The 23093-nt window shown below is 39.6% G+C and overlaps 1 protein-coding gene across 2 annotated transcripts in view; it reads right to left on the bottom strand.

Annotated features, from left to right (window-relative positions):
• Positions 1-2005: 2005 nt before the first annotated feature.
• LOC128616746 (NACHT, LRR and PYD domains-containing protein 12-like) overlaps positions 2006-23093 on the bottom strand; it is a 32286-nt gene continuing 11198 nt past the window's right edge. For both annotated transcript variants that reach the window (XM_053639539.1, XM_053639540.1), the window contains exons 10-13: positions 11705-11878; positions 5739-5912; positions 2234-2410; positions 2006-2093 (exon numbers count right to left, since the gene is read on the bottom strand). In XM_053639539.1, coding sequence (XP_053495514.1) covers positions 2084-2093; positions 2234-2410; positions 5739-5912; positions 11705-11878 — 535 coding nt within the window. In that variant the 3' untranslated portion in view covers positions 2006-2083. The remainder of the gene's footprint in view (positions 2094-2233; positions 2411-5738; positions 5913-11704; positions 11879-23093) is intronic.

Below are 23093 nucleotides of genomic sequence, written 5' to 3'. Positions count from 1 at the left end.
AAAAAATGCATTCTCAAATGCACAAATACCAAAATAAAGTGGAAAGATTACGTAGGAGGTTATTATAACAGGAAAGGAGGACTAAATCTATAATGGGATATTCAACAAGCACATATGGGTTTGACGGTATTGTTGGGGTTTTTTTTTTTCATCTTCACACCCACACACGATCAATGCGATGCAGACAAAATATGACCACACGCTACCAAGCCCCCGAGGTAATAGCCTGTCCAGGTAGGTATAAATGGCGTTGGCACATTTATAACACACATTTGCCGTCAACAGAACTTGTTCTTCCAGCAACCAACAATCACAGTGTAGCAAAGGATTCAAGCACTGGACATGGTTCTATAGACAGGAAGTGATAAAGAATAAAGAATAAGTATAAATGTATAAAGAATCAGTCCACCCTCTAGTGGGCATGTGCAACAGCGCCTCCAACCAACTTTGCCAAATTCACTCCTACCTTTAATGGTCACCATTCCGGTGAACACTGTGAGGCCCATGAGTAGAATGCCTAAAGGATGTCCTAGAAACTGAACCCATTCCTGTCTGATCAAGTGACTGAGCTATATGAAGATCTAGAGAAGTTTCTAAATTCAACTCTTGCTCTCGTGTGGTCACCTGGGGTTGAGACGTTAAAGATGAACCTATAATCATTTTGTACCCCTGTTGGACTAGACTGAAGCACTGAGGGCTGAGAACTAGAATTAACGTGGACTTGACCCTCAGAGTTCCTTACACCCGTTCTTTCCCACTTCATTCCCACTTGTGAATAATCTCCAATTCTAGGTCCTTCTGGCTCGACTCACTCCTGGGGCTGGAAAGGGCCAGTAGACCTGACCCATTGGTTTACCTGGTATATTGTTGCCAGGTAAGAACAGGCTTAAGTTCTGAGCAATGGACAGTTTTAAAGGGGCCATCTTCTCTATATGGTCTGATCTTATACGGCGTTCCCACTTCATCAATGTAGGCCACAATCTCAAACACAATGGAGTGCCAGACATCCTGAATCTTACGGCAACCATGAAAATGATTCTTACAATACCCTAAAGTGCCAGGGGTAGTATTGCCACTGAGTCAGGGCAATTGGTCCTACAGTGAATGACCACAGTCTCCAAGTGCCTTCGGGAACTGGTATAAATGGAGGTCAAAAACGTTTGGTGTTGGTCCACCCACCCAATCTGAATGGGCACCATTTCCTTCCCCTTCTTCATTACCATCAAGCAAACTATCCACTGGTAGCTTAGGTTTTTGGCCAAACATCAACTCATATGGGTAGTGTTAAGTCGACTGGTGCATCAAAAAGGAGCTGTGGAAACAACTGTTACCAGGCTACTAATTTCAGCTGCAAATCCACTGGCCACCCCAATAGCACCATTGTGCCCATTACCTTTATTCAAGGTCCCAGCTGAAAGAATTGACATGGACCTCATCAGGCCATTAGAGAGATGCGCATGAGGGTATTGATTTGTGTTATTTCTGGTGTTATTTCATGTTACACTATGTACAGAACCAGTGCCTCCATGCATGCTGAACACACACTGTTGCATAGGCAATTTTCTAAATCATCTCCTGGTTGACCAAGACACTGTGTTCATGACACAGCAAAGGTTGGCAGGTTGCAAGGGAAATGTTCCACTGTATTTTCACATCTACTCTTTGGCACAAGCCTCATGAATGTGAAACAGTGTAAAGCACTTTGGAACCACTAAGGTTAAAAAAGTGCTATATAAGTGCAGACCATTTACCATTAACATGCCTGCTCCTGCCTCGTGCTTTGGGATCAGTCGGCTGTACATTTCTGGACGTGTACTTAAGCCTCGTCAGTCTCCATCCCCGGGGCAGATCATTGCCGTTGCTTTGTACAGCAGATATTTCATTACATGTGTTGATTTCTCCTGTGTATGATCTTCTGCCTGTTCTCGACTTTGTATCTGCTCTGTCCCTTTAAGTTTAATGATTCAGCTCCCAAACTGCTGGAAATGTGGGACGGGTTCTAACTCTTCACCAAAACTGCTTTATCCTGGAGAAGAGGTTTGAGGTGAGACTCCTGTCATACGCCGGTCCTGGTGAGTTTATTCTACATAATGCTGAAAGACAGAAGAGCATCAGTGTAAACACACAACATCAGCATAAACCCCAACACACACACACACACACACACACACACACACATTATTCAGTATGATACAGTAGAGTAGAGTAAAGAGACAGTAAGTCAGTGACTCACTATAATGTCTCCAGTTTACAGTGTGGATCCTTCAGTAGATCAGAGAGTAGCTTCACTCCTGATTTTCCTGGATTATTACCGTTCAGATTCAATTCTCTCAGGTGTGATGAGGAGTTTGACCTCAGAGCTGAAGCCAGAGCAGCACAACCTTCATCTGCAATACTGCATTTAATCATCCTGCAACCAAAAAAACCTTCTCACACTTAACACACTCAGTTTTAGCTCTGAAAACATCAACTACACAAAATCTTTATATACAGAACATTTACTCTCCATCTCACACACACAACAATGACAATATATCACATCACTACAATTACAATCACCACAGATGGAAACTGGATGTAGCTGTTTTTATTAAAACTCTGCTTTGTGTGTGTGTGTGTGTGTGTGTGTGTGTGTTATGTGATTTGTATGTGTGTGAAAAGAATATATATTATTCATTTAAATTAAATTATTTTTTTCTTTATTACTAATGTTAATAAAGAACATTAGCTAATTAACTAATGTTAATGTTAATAATCCTGCCAGCAGAATAATGACTGGAAAGATGGAAAAGGAGATTACATTAGAACCGTAACTACTATTAGTATATATGAGTATGTTATGCTTGTTTTTGTGTTATAACCTGCAGTAATTGTGGGAGGGTGAATTATATTGGAGTTGGGGTACTCAAGTCAAATTCTGATATACTGATAGCAGCTCCCTGACGGCCGCAAATTATATACAATATCCCGGAAATCAATTTTTTTTGAGCGATCGAGAGACCAGTAGGAGTAGAGAGTGAGTAAGAAGAGCGAGAGAGTGACAGAACATTTCCTAATTGGTCTCTCTTTCTGCTAGCTAGACCTATCAGTTTTCTATTTGGGCAGGCTTTAAAGTCGACCACTCTCTCTCTCTCTCTCTTCAGTTAATTAATCAGTTCAGTATCACTGTATTGTCATGGCAGAGTGTCCAAAAAAAAAAAAAAAAAGAAAACACGCACTTCACCCCAGACTACACTAAAATGTACCCTGCTTTATAGGGTTCAAAAATAACAACAGTTTTCAACAGCGACTCTTTGATTGCCCATGGTGGGTTAGATGATTGTAAAAGACATGTTGAGGTGAGTTTAACATGTGTGATTTGTTCATTAGCATAGCTAACGTTACTTAAACTAGCTGGCTATCTGCTAAGGAGCTAATCTGTTGATGTCCTACAGGACAAACCCCCTGTATACTTGCTTAAAGTTGTAATAGAAGCTTCATATCCAGAAGACAGAAATATCGCACTTTATATTTTGGGAATGTTTGCTAATTGATTTTCCGAATGAGCTTGTTAGCAGATTCCATGGCTAATGTGGCTAAAGTGCCAGAGTTATGTCGTCATTTTTCGTCACCTACACAGTTTTCAAAAAGACAATCACCTTACTGTATTGTGCATAATAAAGGTGTGTTTTCGGGGTTAAAAATAAAAATGACGACATAACTCTGGCACTTTAGCCGCATTAGCCATGGAATCTGCTAACAAGCTCATTCGGAAAATCAGTTAGCAGAACCCTGCTGATGTTTTTTTATTATTTTAGAAATTAAAATGAAAAAAGTTACAAGAACAGAGCTGTATTCAGAAATGAGTTTGTTGTTATTCATAGACAGATTACAAGCAATAATAAAGCATGAAGCTTGTTGTTATGACATGCTGCTAAATGTAACTCTACTCTGTACACACACTCACTCACTCTCTCTCTCAGACTATATAACTGTGGGGAGACGCATCAAATCACTGAAATGTCAACTCGAACTGGAGGGCACAATATAGTGTGACACAATCACAAAACAGGTGTTACGACACGGGAGCATAGGTAGAAGCAGGTGCAGATCAACGTCTTTATTTTCATGCAGCAGAGAAAACACAGGAAATGCGGTCTACACTGAACAAGATTAATGAGGATAAACATAGAATTAAAGTCGAGGCATGGAACGAGAACAGGACATGAAAATAAGACCGCTTAGCAAGCGTAACGCATTCACCATCACATTAACGTATACGAATAATACTGCGCAAAGTGCACAGCAACACGAGGGGTTTAAATAACCAACACAATCAAACTAAAACACAGACAGCTGGGGTAAATCAAGACACACCCTTGAACCACAACCAATGCTTAAACAGGAAGAGAACAAAACCAAAACAAAGGCATGTGTCCGTATACTAGAGTTCCGTCTCGTGCACGTGCGCTCTCTAAAGCCACGCCACAGTGCCATCTGCCGGCGAGGGCGTAACAGGTTCATTTGTATTTTCATACACAATGTAATCTAATAAAAGTTCTACAAATACCTCTATATCCATTTTTTTAATGAAACCATTTTTTTGATAGGAAACTAGTTGAGGTGCTGATGACATGAAATAAAAATATTAAATTGCAATGGCAAGATGTAATAGCGGTATTTTTGTTACAGTTATGTTGCCATTGGACACATTTGACTTGGACACAGACTTAATTGGTTAAGGACTTGGTCTCAATTCGGAATCTACAAAGGTGGACTCGGATCCAACACTACTAAATATATTTAAAAAGCAGCTTCAACACAATTATTTACCTTGGCTTTCAATTAGGCCTCTTCATTTTAGGCTTAAAACTGATTTTTTTTTTTTTTTTTTTTAAATCTCATAATGATCTAATTTAAATTGTATTTTCTGTTTGATTATTTAATTATTTCTTAAGGAGTTTTTAGGTTTTAATATTGTATTTTTATCTTTAATGTTATGTAGCAATATTTTTCTTTTAAAGGCCATATTCTCCGCGCTGGAGCAGCTACAGTGATGAGAAGAATGTCTCAGCTTCGTAAGCTTTGTAAGTGTTCTGTTGTTGGCTGTAAGAATGAACAGCCATGAGAGTCTTCATTTACTCCCAGCATCAGAGACACTGAAGACGCAGTGAAGTTTTATTTTTGAAGGAAATGTGCCCCAAAAATACCTAAAATCATTTCACACCAGACTGCTTTGTGAACGAGGGTCAATACAAAGCAGGATTTGATAAAAACTTGATTCCCAAGCATGGATCAGTACCCACTGTTCGTGATCCAGCTTCATATCCAGAAGACCACCAGGCTGCTTTGTGAATAAGGTTGTAAGCAGATTCCACAGCTAATGTAGTATCGGAAGCAGGAGCTGGTCTCTTCTGGAAAGGGGGCGGGGCGCAGCAGCTCATTTGCATTTAACGAGACACACACCAAAACAGCCTGTTTTTGCTTCCACACAAAAAGGGGCATTTTCAGCAGGGTATAAGATCTGTGGGGTATTTGCGGCTGAAACTTCACAGACACATTCTGGGGACACCTGAGACTTATATTACATCTTGGAAAAAGGCTTAAAATAGGTCTCCTTTAATATTATATTTGTCATTTTATTTTATTTTCCATTGTGAAGCACTTTGAGCTGCATTTTATGTATGAAATGTGCTATATAAATAATGTTGTTATTATTATTATTATTATTACTATTATTGGGGTGTGTGTGTGTGTACCTCAGTATCTCCAGTGTACAGTGTGGATTCTCCAGTCCAGCAGAGAGCAGCTTCACTCCTGAATCCTTCAGTTTATTGAGATTCAGGTACAGTTCTCTCAGTCTGGAGGAGTTCGAGCTAAGAACTGAGGACAGAACTCTACAGCTTTCCTCTGTCAGATTACACATACTCAGCCTAGAAGAGAAATGATGAAGTGTTAGATTTATTTACCTGATTGTGAAATGAGGGGTTTCCATCAGGTGGGAAATAAAGTTTTTACCTGAATACAAGGTTCTAATGTCAGGATAAAAATATAAAATGAACAGCCTGTGTATAAACAATAAACTAGTATTGGCATGTTATTAAAGTAAATGTGTGTGTAATGTACACTGATCTACACGTTGTAGAAATAAATGTACTTTGTTCTGATGTGAGAAGTGATGTAGATATTTCAGCATTAACACAAAGCTGAGTTTCACAGAGACGCTAAAACTGTTGGAGTTCATTGTTCTTTGGAGCTTAATCTAACTTCCACACACATACAAATCACATAACACACACACACACACACACACAAACACACACACACACACACACACACACACACACACACACACAGAAACAAAGCTCAACAGCAGAAACAATGCTAATCCACACCATATAAAATACACACTTTAATGTAACTTTAATGTAATGTTACAGTCGACCTCTCTCTCTCCGTGAGGTGGGGAGGTGGGAGGTAGCCGGTGAAGTCACCTCCTTGAAATGAGTTTTGGCATGGTTAGGTTGACATGTGGGGAACCAACTGTTGTCAAAGCCAAGAAACCTGGAACTGTGGAGAGCCTGCAGTCAAAAAGGGAAAGCGACAGAGCCCGTGCTAAAACGAGAATAAATATGGGCGTGGCTTTTGAGAGGTGGTGAAAACTCAGAGATCTGAAGGGATTGAAGACTGAGATGCTTTTTTCCTGTTAAACAGGTCAGACATTTCAGTAGCTCAATAGGTAGCTAGCTAACTTGATTCAGCTGTTTGTTTGTTTTGCTATGGTCAGTGTGGTAAACTGCACTTATTTTCTGCTAGCTATGAGAGAGAGCAACGCTCCTCTACTTCAAGAAAACCGTATCCACCTCCACCTCCGCTGTGGAGTATTGGAGCTAATATACAACACACGAATACCTCAGTGTTGCCAAGACTCACGAGACAAATAAGCAACTGCAGCTTCAAAAACAAGCCCAATATTATTATATCCTGTTACAGGCTCAATGTAAACAGACTCAATAAATGAGCCTACAACATATTAAACTGAAACCACTCACAGTTTAAAACTAGGGCTGCAACTAACGATTTTCACAATTGATTAGTTGGCCGATTTGTTTATTTATTACTAATAGTTGATTAATCTTATGGGTGCAAAATTTCAGTGCCATTTTTAAAAAAAAAAAAAATCCAGAAACTGAGTGTTACAAATAAAAACTAAAATTTTGCAAAACTGTTTGTCCAAATATATAAGACGGAAAAGAACCCAATACACACAGACACACACCAGAATATATATTATTCATTTAAATTAAATTAAATTGTATTTATTATTAATGTTAAATATGAATAAAATAAAGTAACATATATAGAAATGACTGTTTAATATATAGAAGTGGAGTGAGGGGGTCCTTGTGGATTGGTTGAAATATGCTAGGGGTCCAAACTCAAAAAGGTTGAGATCCACTGGTCTAGTGTATGAATTTTAGAAAGGTAAAATCGTCTCAAATGGAACACATTTTTTTTTACTAACCTGAAAGTTTGCCCCCCCCATCCGATTAATCTGAAAAATATTCGGCCAACTAATGGATTATGAAAATAATCGTTAGTGGCAGCCCTAATATTTTACACACACACACACACTAATTATTTATTTTATATTATATATATGTGTGTGTATATATGTATATATGTGTGTATATATGTATGTTATTTATATATATATATATATATATATATATATATATATATATATATATATATATATATATATATATATATACACATATACATATAAAACACACACACCCACATATACATACATACACACACACAGTGGCAAGAAAAAGTATGTGAACCTTTTGGAATTTCATGGTTTTCTGAATAAATCTGTCATGAAATGTGATCTGATCTTCATCTAAGTCAGGGGTATTAACAAATATAATGTATCTAAAATAATACACAAAATAAATTCTGATCTTTCATGTCTTTATTGAACACACTCATTCAACATTCAAAATGGCAGTGGAAAAAGTAAGTGAACCCTTAGAATTAATAACTGGTTGATCCACCTTGGCAGCAATAACCTCAACCAGGCACTTCCTGTAGCTGTGGATCAGACCTGCACATCGTTCAGGAGGAATTTTAGCCCATTCTTCCTGGCAGAACTGCTTTAGCTCCGTCAAATTCTTTGGACGTCTCATGTGTATGGCTCTCTTCAAGTCACTCCATAGCATCTCTATTGGGTTGAGGTCTGGGCTCTGACTTGGCCACTCCAAAAGGTGGATTTTGTTTTTCTGAAGCCATTCTGTTGTGGACTTGCACTGGTGTTTTGGGCCGTTGTCCTGTTGCATCACCCAACTTCTACACAGTTTCAGCTGACGTACAGACATTCTCACATTATCCTGAAGAATTGTCTGATATACTTGGGAATTCATCTTCCCCTCAATGATTGCAAGCTGGCCAGGCCCTGATGCAGCAAAGCAGGCCCAAATCATGATGTTTCCTCCACCATACTTTACAGTTGGGATGATGTTTTCATGATGATATGCCGTGCCTTGCTCCTCTGAAAGCTCTTTTTGGCAAGGCATGGCTCACATAAGCGTGTGCTTCTTGTGCAGAGCAAACACCAAAAGTTTGAGGGGTTTTTATCAGTCAAAGTAGCTGTAGTCCACACCTCCAAACTCATTTTCTTAACGAGACTCCAGGTGTGCTAAAACCTGACTCCAATTAGCTATTTTTAGGTCATTAACTCAAGGGTTCACATACTTTTTCCACAAGCACTATGAGGTTTTTTTGGTTGTTCTCAATAAAGACATGAAAGATCAGAATTTTTTTGTGTTATTATTTTAGACACATTATATTTGTCAATACCCTTGACTTAGATGAAGATCAGATCACATTTTATGACAGATTTATGCAGAAAACCATGAAATTCCAAAAGATTTACGCACTTTTTCTTGCCACTGTATATATAGTATTTATGCATTACATGTTATGGATGCACAAAAAGCACTGAATTCTACAGTCCTAGCAATCCCGCGTTGATTGGTAGAACCTGTCATTCCCCAGAGATTGGTTCAAATACCAGGTTCAATTACATATCATTGTTAGTTTGACATTTAATTTGACTCTCTGAATGATCTTTTGTTTATTTTATCCATCACTGCGACACTTGAACTTGTCTACTACTCACAGGTTTTTGCAAATTATCATTTCATTTGTAAATAAATTTAAAATAAATCCATCAATGGACTCAGTCAGCTCAGCTAATGTGATATCTGTGAATGCACGCGAATAACCAAATTGATTAATTTTAAAAACATCTCGTTTGAATATATTTTGATACACTGAACAAAAAATTATATAATATTATTTAAACATTTTTAAAACTTTCCTACCGACCCCCTGCAATTACACCACTGACCACTAGGGGTCCGCGGAAATACTGCACTCAACGGTAGAGTACACACTGCATAGTGTAAGTGTACAGTACGTCATTTGGGACACAACTTTAGTATTTACGCTCCGAAGCGTGTTTTGGGAACAGAAGTAACATAATGAGTAAATGTACGACGCGCAGACCAACTAATCGATACGATTCATTGACAACGATTTTCATAATCGATTATTATCGATTTTATCGATTAGTTGTTGCAGCGCTATTTAAAACACAAAAACAGTATATTTAATAAAAAAATCATAAATGGCAACAAAGCTTATAGGGAGGAGAGGCACTATCCACTCATCTCTGATCACCTGCCAGCAGAATAATGACTGGAAAGATGGAAAAGGAGATTACATTAGAACCATAACTACTATTAGTGTATATGAGTATGTGAAGGGAATTCTCAAATACCTATGATGAATGTATTCACTTAATTACCTCTTTGAATAAGCTGATCAAACTGCTATCCTGTATTATAGCTGACACATGTATTTTTGTGTCAGCATGACACATGACTTATTTTGTATTATCACTATGTGCTGTGTGTTTTGTCTAAATCTGTCTGGTACCTGCACTAGTAGAAAACGTCCACACACTGCTTCTTATCTCCGTGTATAAATAACTCCTGTTTTGCAATAATAAACTGAGAACTCTCTGTGAACAGCATATGTGTCAGTGTGTGTTCATTGGGACTCTCCGGGTACCCGAACGCTCGGCGGAAAACCACACATAGCCCAGAATTAAGAGTTAAACGTAGAAGATAAAGGCTGAAGAAGGCACGGCGGGGGACTGACGGACCTAATCTGAGATTTCCCGTAAATCTAACAGTATGTTATGCTTGTTTTTGTGTTATAACCTGCAGTAATTGTGGGAGGGTGAATTATATTGGAGTTGGGGTACTCGAATCAAATTATGAATGAATTTGGACTTGTCACACACTCAAGTAAATTTGTACTCAAACTTGACACGGACTCTGACGTTTTGGACTCGGTAGTTTTTCTGAGTACAGTCGAGTCCATGTCATGTGTAACATGAAAAGAAAGATAAAAAATAAATAACAACATAAATAGACATCCACCTCTCTCGGAAGTTCCGGGAGTCTCCCCTACACTGATAGCAGCTCCCTGACGGCTGTAAATTATATACAATATCCCGGAAATCGATTTTTTTTAGAGCGATTGAGAGACCAGTAGGAGTAGAGAGTGAGTAACAAGAGCGAGGGAGTGACAGAACATTTCCTGATTGGTCTCTCTTTCTGCTAGCTAGACCTATCAGTTTTCTCTGTGGGCAGGCTTTAAAGTCGACCACTCACTCACTCTCTCTCTTCAGTTCATTAATCAGTTCAGTATGACTGTAGCGTCATAGCAGAGTGTCCAAAAAAAAAAAAAAGAAAACACGCACTTCACCCCAGACTACACTAAAATGTACCCTGCTTTATAGGGTTCAAAAATAACAACAGTTTTCAACAGCGACTCTTTGATTGCCCATGGTGGGTTAGATGATTGTAAAAGACATGTTGAGGTGAGTTTAACATGTGTGATTTGTTCATTAGCATAGCTAACGTTACTTAAACTAGCTGGCTATCTGCTAAGGAGCTAATCTGTTGATGTCCTACAGGACAAACCCCCTGTAGACTTGTTTAAAGTTGTAATAGAAGCTTCATATCCAGAAGACGGAAATATCGCACTTTATATTTTGGGAATGTTTGCTAATTGATTTTCCGAATGAGCTTGTTAGCAGATTCCATGGCTAATGCGGCTAAAGTGCCAGAGTTATGTCGTCATTTTTATTTTTAACCCCGAAAACACACCTTTATTATGCACAATACAGTAAGGTAATTGTCTTTTTGAAAACTGTGTAGGTTTTCTGTGAATTTTTTTTTACACCAGGCTGTTTTGTGAATAAGGTTGTTAGCAGATTCCACAGCTAATGAAGTATCAAGCTGGTCTCTTCCGGAAAGGGGGGCGGGGCATAGCAGCTCATTTGCATTTAAAGAGACACACACCAAAACAGGCTGTTTTTGCTTCCACCCAAAGAGGGGCCTTTACAGCAGGGTATAAGATCTGTGGGGTATTTTGGGATGAAAGTTCACAGACACATTCTGGGGACACCTGAGACTTATATTACAACATGTAAAAAGGCTTAAAATAGGTCTCCTTTAATATTATATTTGTCATTTTATTTTATTTTCCATTTTATGTGTGAAATGTGCTATATAAATAAAGTTATTATTATTATTATTATTATTACGGTTGTTGGGGTGTATGTGTGTGTGTGTGTGTGTACCTCAGTATCTCCAGTGTACAGTGTGGATTCTCCAGTCCAGCAGAGAGCAGCTTCACTCCTGAATCCTGCAGGTTATTGTTACTCAGGTCCAGTTCTCTCAGACTGGAGGAGTTTGAGCTGAGAACTGAGGACAGAACTCTACAGCTTTCCTTGGTCAGATTACACCTCCACAGACTGGAAGAAAAATTATGAAGTGTTAAATTTATTCATCTGATTGTGAAATGAGGTGTTTCCATCAGGTGGGAAATAAAGTGTTTACCTGAATACAAGGTTCTAATGTCAGGATAAAAATATAAAATGAACAGCCTGTGTATTGTAGTGTGGTACCTTACTTATGGGGTTTGGGCGCCAGACAGTTCAAATTAACCGTCACTTATAATTTATGATTTGCACATCACTCAGAACAAAAAAAATCCATAGGCTACTCAATTCTTACAAAATAAGATTATTATTATTTATGCAACAACCGTAAGAAAATACAGATCGTTTCAGTCATAGAAACTGAAATAATGAAAACCAAAACTTCCCCTATGTGGGATTAATACACACACCCATAAGGAAACAAGCCTCTAATCATACAAGAAAATTTGCACACACAAGAAGCAGGAAAAAACACATTTAACCACAAAATAATTCTTAACCAAAACAAAAAAGTTGTTCACTTTTAAAGCGGCACTTCAATGGTGGTGATTTAGGCATACGGGAGTTCGTGAACTTGAAAGCATGGGAAACCGGCAGTCAGATTGCGCTTAACACTCGGAGTTATTTACAGACAGTAACATCCAACGATTTAAGCATACTGGTTCTACACAAAAGTATTAAAGAAAGGATCTCAAACCCGTGATGTGCCTCCGAACCCTCAAAGCTCCGCTCACTCGTTGATTCACCTTGGCAGGATATTCCCGAAGTGTTCGCCAGCCTCCGGAATCAATATCCACAAGATTATAATCCACAGTAAAGCATTAGCATGGTCCCTGGCAAACGCACACCATCAGCTCCGCCATTCCAACCTGGCTCTCAGTTCCGCGTCCCGCTCATTTCCGCCTCCTGCTCATCTCCTCCTCCTTTAGTCACCTGTTCTTTTTATTGCTTCCGAAGACCACACCCTTCTCTTCATCTCTCTTTTTTTTCTTCCGTTAATTAAAACACAGAATGGAACTGACTCCGCCTCTGCGTCACTGTGCAGCTATTCGTTACACTCTCTCCCCCCCTTGGGAAGTCAACCCTTCGTTGACATCGCCTTGGTAGCCAAGGAAATCGTCGTCATCTGAGGAGTCTAAAAAGATTTCCAGAATTTTTTGTTTTTCTTTTCTGTCTATTTCTTCCGCTGTAGGGTAACAAGGTTTTAAATTGCACCCATGAACATTCCGAACATCTTCCCCAGTTCTTTCCAAGACAACTTGATAGTTCACAGGTCCCAGTTTTCTTACTACTCTGTAAGGACCCTTCCATTTTTTAGTCAGCTTGGCAGTAAAGTGATGTAATGCACTTGACTGTGGAAAACTTCTCTGAAAGAAACTTCCCTTCGGTTCTTGTTGTAATTCCTAAGTTGCCGAAGACGTGCTTTCTTAGAACTGATTTCCGCATTGGCTTGAAACTGTTTCAGTCGGTGGACAGTCTCATAAGGGAGAGCATCTGGAGACACTGGAATATCCGCTTGAAGGAGTTTGTCCATAGGACTCCGAAGTTTCCTTCCCAAATGTAGTTCCGCTGGGGTCAGTCCGGTAGTTTCCTGTACTGCAGAGTTTAACACAAATCTGAATTCTGGAAGATACATATCCCATTTTCGGTGATTATCCTCCACATAAGACGCAATCATACATTTTAGGGTACGATTAATGCGTTCGGTCATGTTGGTCTGAGGGTGGTATGCGGTGGTAAGCTTTGGTGAAACTGTCCATTGCTCACAGAGTTCCTGGAACACTGCGGAAACGAACTGAGAAACTCTATCTGAAAGGATGTATGTTGGGACTCCCCATCTTGTAAAGATTTCTGATCTAAGTAGATGTGCAATAGTCAGAGCAGTTGCGTTTCGCATGGGGAAAATCTCTACTGATCGGGTATGGTAGTCCACAATCACAATCACACACTCATGTTGTTGAGAGCTATGAGGAAAGGGGCCCATGATGTCAACTCCTAACATATCATTAGGACTGTTAACAATGGTTTGCTGCATTTTCCCAGCTGGTTTCTTGTTGTCGGCCTTCAATACTTGGCATTTCTCACAACCTTTGATGAGCTTTTTGACATCTGACCACATCCCAGGCCAGAATGCAACATCATGAAGCCTTTTAAAGGTCTTGAAAATCCCTAGGTGGCCACTGAGAGGACTCTGGTGATAAGCCTGGAACAGTAAGTGAAGCTGGAATGTAAATATGATAGTGAGTTTGTTGATCAGTCAGCTGGGTTGTTAGGTATAACTTATCTTCCAGAACCGTGTATTTCTCCATAGCCTCTTTATCTCCTTCTGCTATTGCTTTAATCACTTTTTCAATCTCAGGGTCTGTGTGTTGTTCTTCCCAAATGAGATCGGCAATGAACGGGAGGTCATCAATTTCCTTTTTTGAAGAAACTAGAACACACCCAGCAGTGGTAGGAAAGCGAGAAAGAGCGTCTGGGACTACGTTAAACTACGAAATCAAATTTTTGTAGTCTTAGGGCCCATCTTAAAAGACGACTAGTGGTTTTGGTGGAAGTCAAGACCCACTGTAAGGCTGCGTGATCAGTGACCACAGTGAACTGTTTTTGTTCCAGGTAATATTGCCATTTTTCTAGGGCCCATACAACAGCAAGGCACTCCTTTTCTGCTGTAGAATAGTTCACTTCAGATTTATTTAGTGTTCGGCTTGCATAGGCTATTACCTGTTCAGAGTCTGATCCCATTTTCTGTGCAAGAACAGCTCCAAGGCCGGTCTCACTCGCATCAGTGTAGACCGTGAATGGAAGATGTTGGTTGGGATGGCCTAGAACTGGAGGTGAAGTTAAACATGCTTTAAGCTGATCAAAAGCCTGCTGGCATTTAAGAGTCCAGAGGAAAGGATGCCCCTTGTTCTTCAAATCATTCAAGGGTTGTGCGATCTTGGAGAACCCAGATACAAAACGGTGGTACCAGCCAGACAGGCCGAGGAATCTTCGCACTTCCTTGAGATTTTTAGGGATTGGATAGGACTGTATGGACCGCACCTTTTCTGGATCAGCTGTATCCCCTTTGGTACTCACGATGTGTCCCAAAAACTTGATTTCCAGTAAGCAGAATTTACTTTTCTTCAAATTGATAGTGAGACCTGCTCGGTGCAGTTCATCAAATACCTTTCGAAGGTCCAAGAAATGTTGAGACACTGATGATGAATAGATGATAATATCATCCAAGTAAACCAGACAGCACTGACCACGTAGACTTTCTAAGACCACCTCCATTAGCCTCTGGAATGTGGCTGGGGCATTTTTAAGTCCAAATGGCATCACATTAAAATGGTAGAGGCCTGAAGAGGTGATAAAGGCAGTTTTGAGTTTGCTCTCTTAAGACATTGCTACTTGCCAGTATCCACTGTTTAAGTCAATGGTAGAAAAAATCACAGACCAAGCAAGGGACTCTAGAATCTCTGCAATGGAAGGGAGTGGATAGGCATCACTTTCTGTGAGTGAGTTAAGCTTCCGGTAATCCACACAGAATCTATGTCCACCATTTTTTTTTGGAACTAGTACTACCGGAGAAGACCAACCAGAACGTGATGGTTCGATAATACCAGATGATAACATCTCCTCGAGGCTTTCCTTGACTATGGTCTGCTTCTCTGAAGACATTCGATAGGGTTTTTGTTTAATGGGAATGGTAGCTGTGGAATATATGTGATGCTGTAGTACATTGGTTCTACCTGGTTTATGTGTACACACCTGAGGATTGGATTGAAGAATGTTCTTCAGTTGCTGCTTTTCAGCCTCATTCAGCTGAGCAGATGATACTGCCTGATCAATGTAATCGTCCACATTCAGTTGAATCACTTCCGAAGAACACATAGGTGGAGGAGTGGAGCTGAAGAGCCGAAGCTGATGTTTCTGTTCATACGTTCCTATGCTTTTCTTGGTTTCTGGACCTTTCCATCCAGACACGCGAGCATTGCCAGATTGGAAGGAATATATATAACAGAAGGTATAAGTTTAAACCCATATACCCGATCTGCTACATTTATTTGTAGTTGGCTGTGGGAAATGAAGTCCAGGCCAAGGACAATTCCATATGCAAGGGCTTTGGCTGGAAGTACCGCTGCAGGGGTTTTAATGACCTTTCCATGAAACTCAATGTCCAAAACAACCCAACCCAAAGGGAACTCTGCTTCCCCATTGGCTAATTACAAAGGACCAAGGGTCCACGGTCTTAGGTTTTCATTTGAACTATTCAGTTCAACCCAGAGATGTTCATGTGGGAGAGTATGGCTGGCCCCGGTGTCAACGATAGCTTTTCCATACCACGACTTAATCTGTATGGGTACCACGAATTGTGATGGAATAACCAGTGAATCAAAAGGAGAAGTTGGTAAAGAAATCAAAGTATTTTTTCTCTGAGGTTGCTTGGAGGTTACTGTTGACACAGAAGAGTTGCTGGAGGGTCCACTGGTTTTTGAGTGATAAGGTTTTTGCTTATTTTGGGAAGGAAAATGAGAAAAGGATGTAGATGTATACTGAGGGCAGGATCCAGGGGAATGGGCACCTTTGCAGCGCCAACACAGAGGCAGTTTTTCTCCTTGTTGACTCCCCGGATGCAATCCTTTCTGCATTTGGTTCACTTTTCTTCCCTGGAGGTTGCGTTCATATGCCAGCTGTTGGTCATGGTCTCTCTCAAATTGATAACCAAGCCATACAAGATTGTCCAAATTGAGAACTCTTCCACAGAGCTGACTGGCGAGGTAAGGTTTTATGCGTTTCAGAATGAGCTTTACAATGTCTAATTCATTCACTTTAGGATTCCATCGTGTGCATAGAGCTTCATATGAATAGGCAAAATCTCGGATGGATTCATTGTCGCCTTGGTTTTTAGTTCGGACACGTTCAGCTAACTCGTCTTCATAGTCTTCAGCCAAAAAGTCAGACACAAAAGCAGTCTTGAATTCCTCCCAAGATGCAACTTTGGAACGTGTTATCTCCCACCAGTCTCGAGCAGTGCCATGGAAGACTGCTCTGAAGGTAGCAAGAACGTCATTGTCGGATAAAGGATGTAAGACAAGGAAATCCTCACATTTGGATAAATAAAGTAAGGGGTCAGGATCATCTCCAGGCCTTCTGTATGTAGGAAAAGTTAGTTTGAAGTGATCACTTTTGGGAATTTAAGTAAGACTGGATACAGGGAGCTCTACTCCTGAAGGGTTTTTTAACAGTGGTGAGGCTGGAAGAGTCAGTTGCTTGAATTTTTTGTGTATTTCCTCCATTTCACTCTGGTGAGTTGTAGAAAGTACATCCATCTTTCCATTCACATCATCCACCTTTGCAAACAGCATCTTTAACATTGATGAGCATTCACCAAAGCTTTTAACAATTTCAAGATTTTTCCCTTCCAAAAATTTCTGGGTACTTTGTAACTCACCTTGCAACTCAATTTGCATCTGCTCAACCATAAATCCCAGCTCAGACATAAGGGAGACTTTAATCTTATCTGTTTCTTCTGACAACAGCGTTTTAATTGCTTTCATTATAGTATCCATTTCCTGGGCTTGCTTGTCCTTATTGGAAGTTACAACGGTATGCAGGTTGCGAAAACATTGTTCCGTTTGTTCAGTGAATTTGTTTAATTTTGATTCCTGATGGAATCTACTATGTTGTACCTGTTTGGCCAACTCATTTTACACTTTATCTTGCCTTTGTTGCAGAATATCCAAATGGACGTGGGCCTGATCTGTAAGCCGACCCAATTCCCTTCCAGGGTTAGGGAGCACAAAAGGAAGTTCACATTGAACAGAGTCAGCAGAAGCACCTTCATGTGTAGACAGCACCGCAAGGGGATTCTTTGTATTTTCCCCAACTGAGGATGCTGTTGCAGGTGATGCAATCTCCATGTCCAAAGACTGTGAATGAGATGGGCTTTGTGATGGGTTATGTGGACTAGGACCAGGCCTTGGGGCACTTAAGGTTGGCAAAGCATGTATATGTATAGGTGTAGAAAGGTCAGGTGGAAACGGTTCCCAATCTACTGAGGGCAAAAGGGAAACAGGACGTGTAGGGGTAGACATGGCCAGGGAATAAGAGAAACAATACAGAGCAGCAAGTAGTTACACAGACTCCTGAAGTCTCAATATACATCTCATGTAAACATCAACCAGAAAAACTGAAAATATAAGTACACACCTACACACACAGTATTCCACAATAATAATAAGTCCATCAATAACGCAAATGTCCAAGCCTGTTAAGTTCAGTACCCCAACTTCACTTTCTAAATGTTACAGTTCAGACCCTGTTTGGGTGCCACTCTGTAGCGTGGTACCATACTTATGGGGTTTGGGCGCCAGACAGTTCAAATTAACCGTCACTTATAATTTATAATTTGGACATCACTCAGAAGAAAAAAACATCAGTAGGCTACTCAATTCTTACAAAATAAGATTAGTATTATTTATGCAATAAACGTAAGAAAATACAGATCGTTTCAGTCATAGAAACTGAAATAATGAAAACCAAAACTTCCCCTACGTGGGATTAATACACGCACCCATAAGGAAACAAGCCTCTAATCATACAAGAAAATTTGCACACACAAAAAGCAGGAAAAAACACATTTAACCCCAAAATAATTCTTAACCAAAACAAAAAAGTTGTTCACTTTTAAAGCGGCACTTCAATGGTGGTGATTTAGGCATACGGGAGTTCGTGAACTTGAAAGCATGGGAAACCGGCAGTCAGATTGCCTTTAACACTCGGAGTTATTTACAGACAGTAACATCCAACGATTTAAGCATACTGGTTCTCCACAAAAGTATTAAAGAAAGGATCTCAAACCCGTGATGTGCCTTCGAACCCTCAAAGCTCCGCTCACTCGTTGATTCACCTTGGCAGGATATTCCCGAAGTGTTCGCCAGCCTCCGGAATCAATATCCACAAGATTATAACCCACAGTAAAGCATTAGCATGGTCCCTGGCAAACGCACACCATCAGTTCCGCCATTCCAACCTGGCTCTCAATTCCGTGTCCCGCTCATTTCCTCCTCCTTTATACACCTGTTCTTTTTATTGCTTCCGAAGACCACACCCTTCTCTTCATCTCTCTCTTTTTTTTTTCCTTCCATTAATTAAAACACGGAATGGAACGGACTCCGCCTCTGCGTCACTGTGCAGCTATTCGTTACAGTATAAACAATAAACTAGTATTGGCATGTTATTAAAGTAAATGTGTGTGTAATGTACACTGATCTACACGCTGTAGAAATAAATGTACTTTGTTCTGATGTGAGAAGTGATGTAGATATTTCAGCATTAACACAAAGCTGAGTTTCACAGAGACGCTACAACTGTTGGAGTTCATTGTTCTTTGGAGCTTAATCTAACTTTCACACATACAAATCACATAACACACACACACACACAAACACACAGAAAAACAAAGCTCAGAAACAATGCTAATCCACACCATATAAAATACACACTTTAATGTTTTACTCATATAAAACACTGGGCCTCATTTATCACACTGGATACAAATTAATTTCTTCATAAACAGTGTGTAGGAGCATTTACACAAGAACTCTTTAATGTGCAAATTAAAATGTAATGTTATAGAACATCCTCTGGGTACTCCGGTTTCCTCCCCCAGTCCAAAGACATGCATGGTAGGCTGATTGGCGTGTCTAAAGTGTCCGTAGTGTATGAATGGGTGTGTGAATGTGTGTGTGATTGTGTGCCCTGCGATGGATTGGCACCCTGTCCAGGGTGTACCCCGCCTTATGCCCGATGCTCCCTGGGATAGGCTCCAGGTTTCCCCGTGACCCTGAAAAGGAGTAAGTGGTTGAAGATGGATGGATGGAGGGTTATGGAACATTTATAGGATGTTGAGAGAAAAGGTTGATGAGGTGTTGGATCAGAGTTAAATGGGCGTAAAAAGCTAGCTCTTTTTATGTATGTGCATAGCTGCTTTATCTGCTCTTTATTCTGACCCTCAACCCAGTGTTTCTCCACCAACACCTCACTGTCCTCTACTTTCACATTCATCAGGCACTTATGGAGGAGTTCTGGACTGAGCTGGAGCTTGGGGAAATAGCATCAACACTGGACCAGTGCGCTCATTCTTCTTCCTGTATTCATCTCTCTGTAATAAAACTACTTCATCTGAGAGGACGAGTCTAGTGGTGTTTGTCTAATTTTCCATGACAGTAAACCGAGAAAGCAAGTGGCAGATGTGGTAAGAGTGACACAGGGCGCATTCTGATTGGTCTCTCTTTGTGCTAACTAATCTATCACTTTTCTCGTTAGGCGGGCTTTACAGTCGACCTCTCTCTCTCCGTGAGGTGGGGAGGTGGGAGGTAGCGGGTGAAGCTCCTTGAAATGAGTTTTGGCATGGTTACGTTGACATCTGGGGAACCAACTGTTGTCAAAGCCAAGAAACCTGGAACTGTGGAGAGCCTGCAGTCAAAAAGGGAAAGCGACAGAGCCCGTGCTAAAAACGAGAATAAATCTGGGCGTGGCTTTTGAGAGGTGGCGAAAACTCAGAGATCTGAAGGGATTGAAGACTGAGATGCTTTTTTCCTGTTAAACAGGTCAGACATTTCAGTAGCTCAATAGGTAGCTAGCTAACTTGATTCAGCTGTTTGTTTGTTTTGCTATGGTCAGTGTGGTAAACTGCACTTATTTTCTGCTAGCTATGAGAGAGAGCAACTCTCCTCTACTTCAAGAAAACCGTATCCACCTCCACCTCTGCTGTCGAGTATTGGAGCTAATATACAACACACGAATACCTCAGTGTTCCCAAGTCTCACGAGACAAATAAGCAACTGCAGCTTCAAAAACAAGCCCAATATTATTATATCCTGTTACAGGCTCAATGTAAACAGACTCAATAAATGAGCCTACAACATATTAAACTGAAACCACTCGCAGTTTAAAACTAGGGCTGCAACTAACGATTATTTTCATAATCGATTAGTTGGCCAATTATTTATATATTTATTTATTTATGTTTGTTTGTTTATTTATTGTTAATAATCAATTAATCTTATGGTGGGCAAACTTTTATTCATTTATTTAAAATGAAATCCACAAACTGAGTATTACAAATAAAAACTAAAACTTTACACAACTGTTTGTCCAAATATAAAAGACTGAAAAGAACCAAATACACACAGACATACACCAGAATATATATTATTCATTTAAATTAAATGAATTTTTATTTATTGTTAAGGTTAAATATTAATAAAATAAAGTAACATATATAGAAATGACTGTTTAATATATAGCCTATAATTGTTGTGGAGTGAGGGGGTCCTTGTGGAAAATCGGCCAACTAATGGATTATGAAAATAATCGTTAGTGGCAGCCCTAATATTTTACACACACACACACACACACACACACACATTATATATATATATATATAGTGTATTTATGCATTAATTTTTATTGATGAACAAAAAGCACTGAATTCTACAGTCCTAGCAGTCCCTGGTTGATTGGTAGAACCTGTCATTCCCCAGGGATTGGTACAAATACCAGGTTCAATTACATTTTATTGTTGGTGTGACATTTAATTTGACTCCCTGAATGATCTTTTGTTTATTTTATCCATCACTGCGACACTTGAACTTGTCTACCACTCACAGCATTTTGCAAATTATCATTTCATTTATAAATAAATTTAAAATAAATCCATCAATGAACTCAGTCAGCTCAGCTAACATGATATTTGTGAATGCACACGAATAACCAAATTGATTAATTTTAAAAACATCTCGTTTGAATATATTTTGATACATTGAACAAAAAGTTATACAATATTATTTAAACATTTTTTAAACTTTCCTACCGACCCCCTGCAATTACACCACTGACCACTGGAGGCCCGCAGCGGTAGAGTATACAGTACATAGTGTAAGTGTATAGTACGTCATTTGGGACACAACTTTAGTATTTACTCTCCGAAGCGTGTTTTCGGAACAGAAGTAACATAATGAGTAAATGTACCAATCGCAGACCAACTAATCGCTCATGAGATTCGTTGACAATGATTTTCATAACTGATTATTATCGATTTTATCGATTAGTTGTTGCAGCTCCATTTAAAACACAAAAACAGAATTTATTTAATAAAAAATCATACATGGCAACAAAGTTCATAGGGAGGACAGGCACTATCCACTCATCTCTGATCACCTGCCAGCAGAATAATGACTGGAAAGATGGAAAAGGAGATTACATTAGAACCGTAACTACTATTAGTATATATGAGTATGTTATGCTTGTTTTTGTGTTATAACCTGCAGTAATTGTGGGAGGGTGAATTATATTGGAGTTGGGGTACTCGAGTCAAATTATGAAGAGAATTCGGACTTGTCACACACTCAAGTAAATCTGTACTCAAACTTGACACGAACTCGGACATTTTGGACTCGGTAGTTTTTCTGAGTACAGTCGAGTCCCCGTCATGTGTAACATGAAAAGAAAGATAAAAAATAAATAACAACATAAACAGACATCCCACCTCACCTCTCCCGGAAGTTCCGGGAGTCTCCTGTATACTGATAGCGGCTCCCTGACGGCTGCACATTATATATGATATCCCAGAAATCAATTTTTTTAGAGCGATCAAGAGACCAGTAGGCATAGAGAGCGAGTAACAAGAGCGAGAGAGTGACAGAACATTTCCTGATTGGTCTCTCTTTCTGGTAGCTAGACCCATCAGTTTTCTCTGTGGGCAGGCTTTAAAGTTGAGAACTCTCTCTTTCTCGCTCTCTCTCTCTCTCTCTCTTTCTCTCTCTCTCTCTCTCTTCAGTTCATTAATCAGTTCAGTATCACTGTTAAAAAAAAAAAAAAAAAAAGAAAACACGCACTTCACTCCAGACTACACTGAAGTGTACCCCTGCTTCATAGGGGTCAAAAATAACAACAGTTTTCAACAGCGACTCTTTGATTGCCCATGGTGGGTTAGATGATTGTAAAAGACATGTTGAGGTGAGTTTAACAGGTGTGATTTGTTCATTAGCATAGCTAACATTATTTAAACTAGTTGGCTAGATGTCCTACATGATGAGGACAAACCCCCTGTAGACCTGCTTAAAGTTGTAATAGAATAAAAATACGGCTAAATGAGTTTAATGAATATAATTGTACATATTATTTTAATCTCACGTTTAGCATTTAGACTGCCAACCTATACTTAAAAATGAGAGTATGTATGTCTATGATTATATAT

This window comes from Ictalurus furcatus, chromosome 13 (assembly GCF_023375685.1).
Source record: "Ictalurus furcatus strain D&B chromosome 13, Billie_1.0, whole genome shotgun sequence".
NCBI lineage: Eukaryota > Metazoa > Chordata > Actinopteri > Siluriformes > Ictaluridae > Ictalurus > Ictalurus furcatus.
The sequence above is the reverse complement of the archived record's forward strand: the minus strand, read 5'-3'. Positions and strand labels throughout refer to the sequence as shown.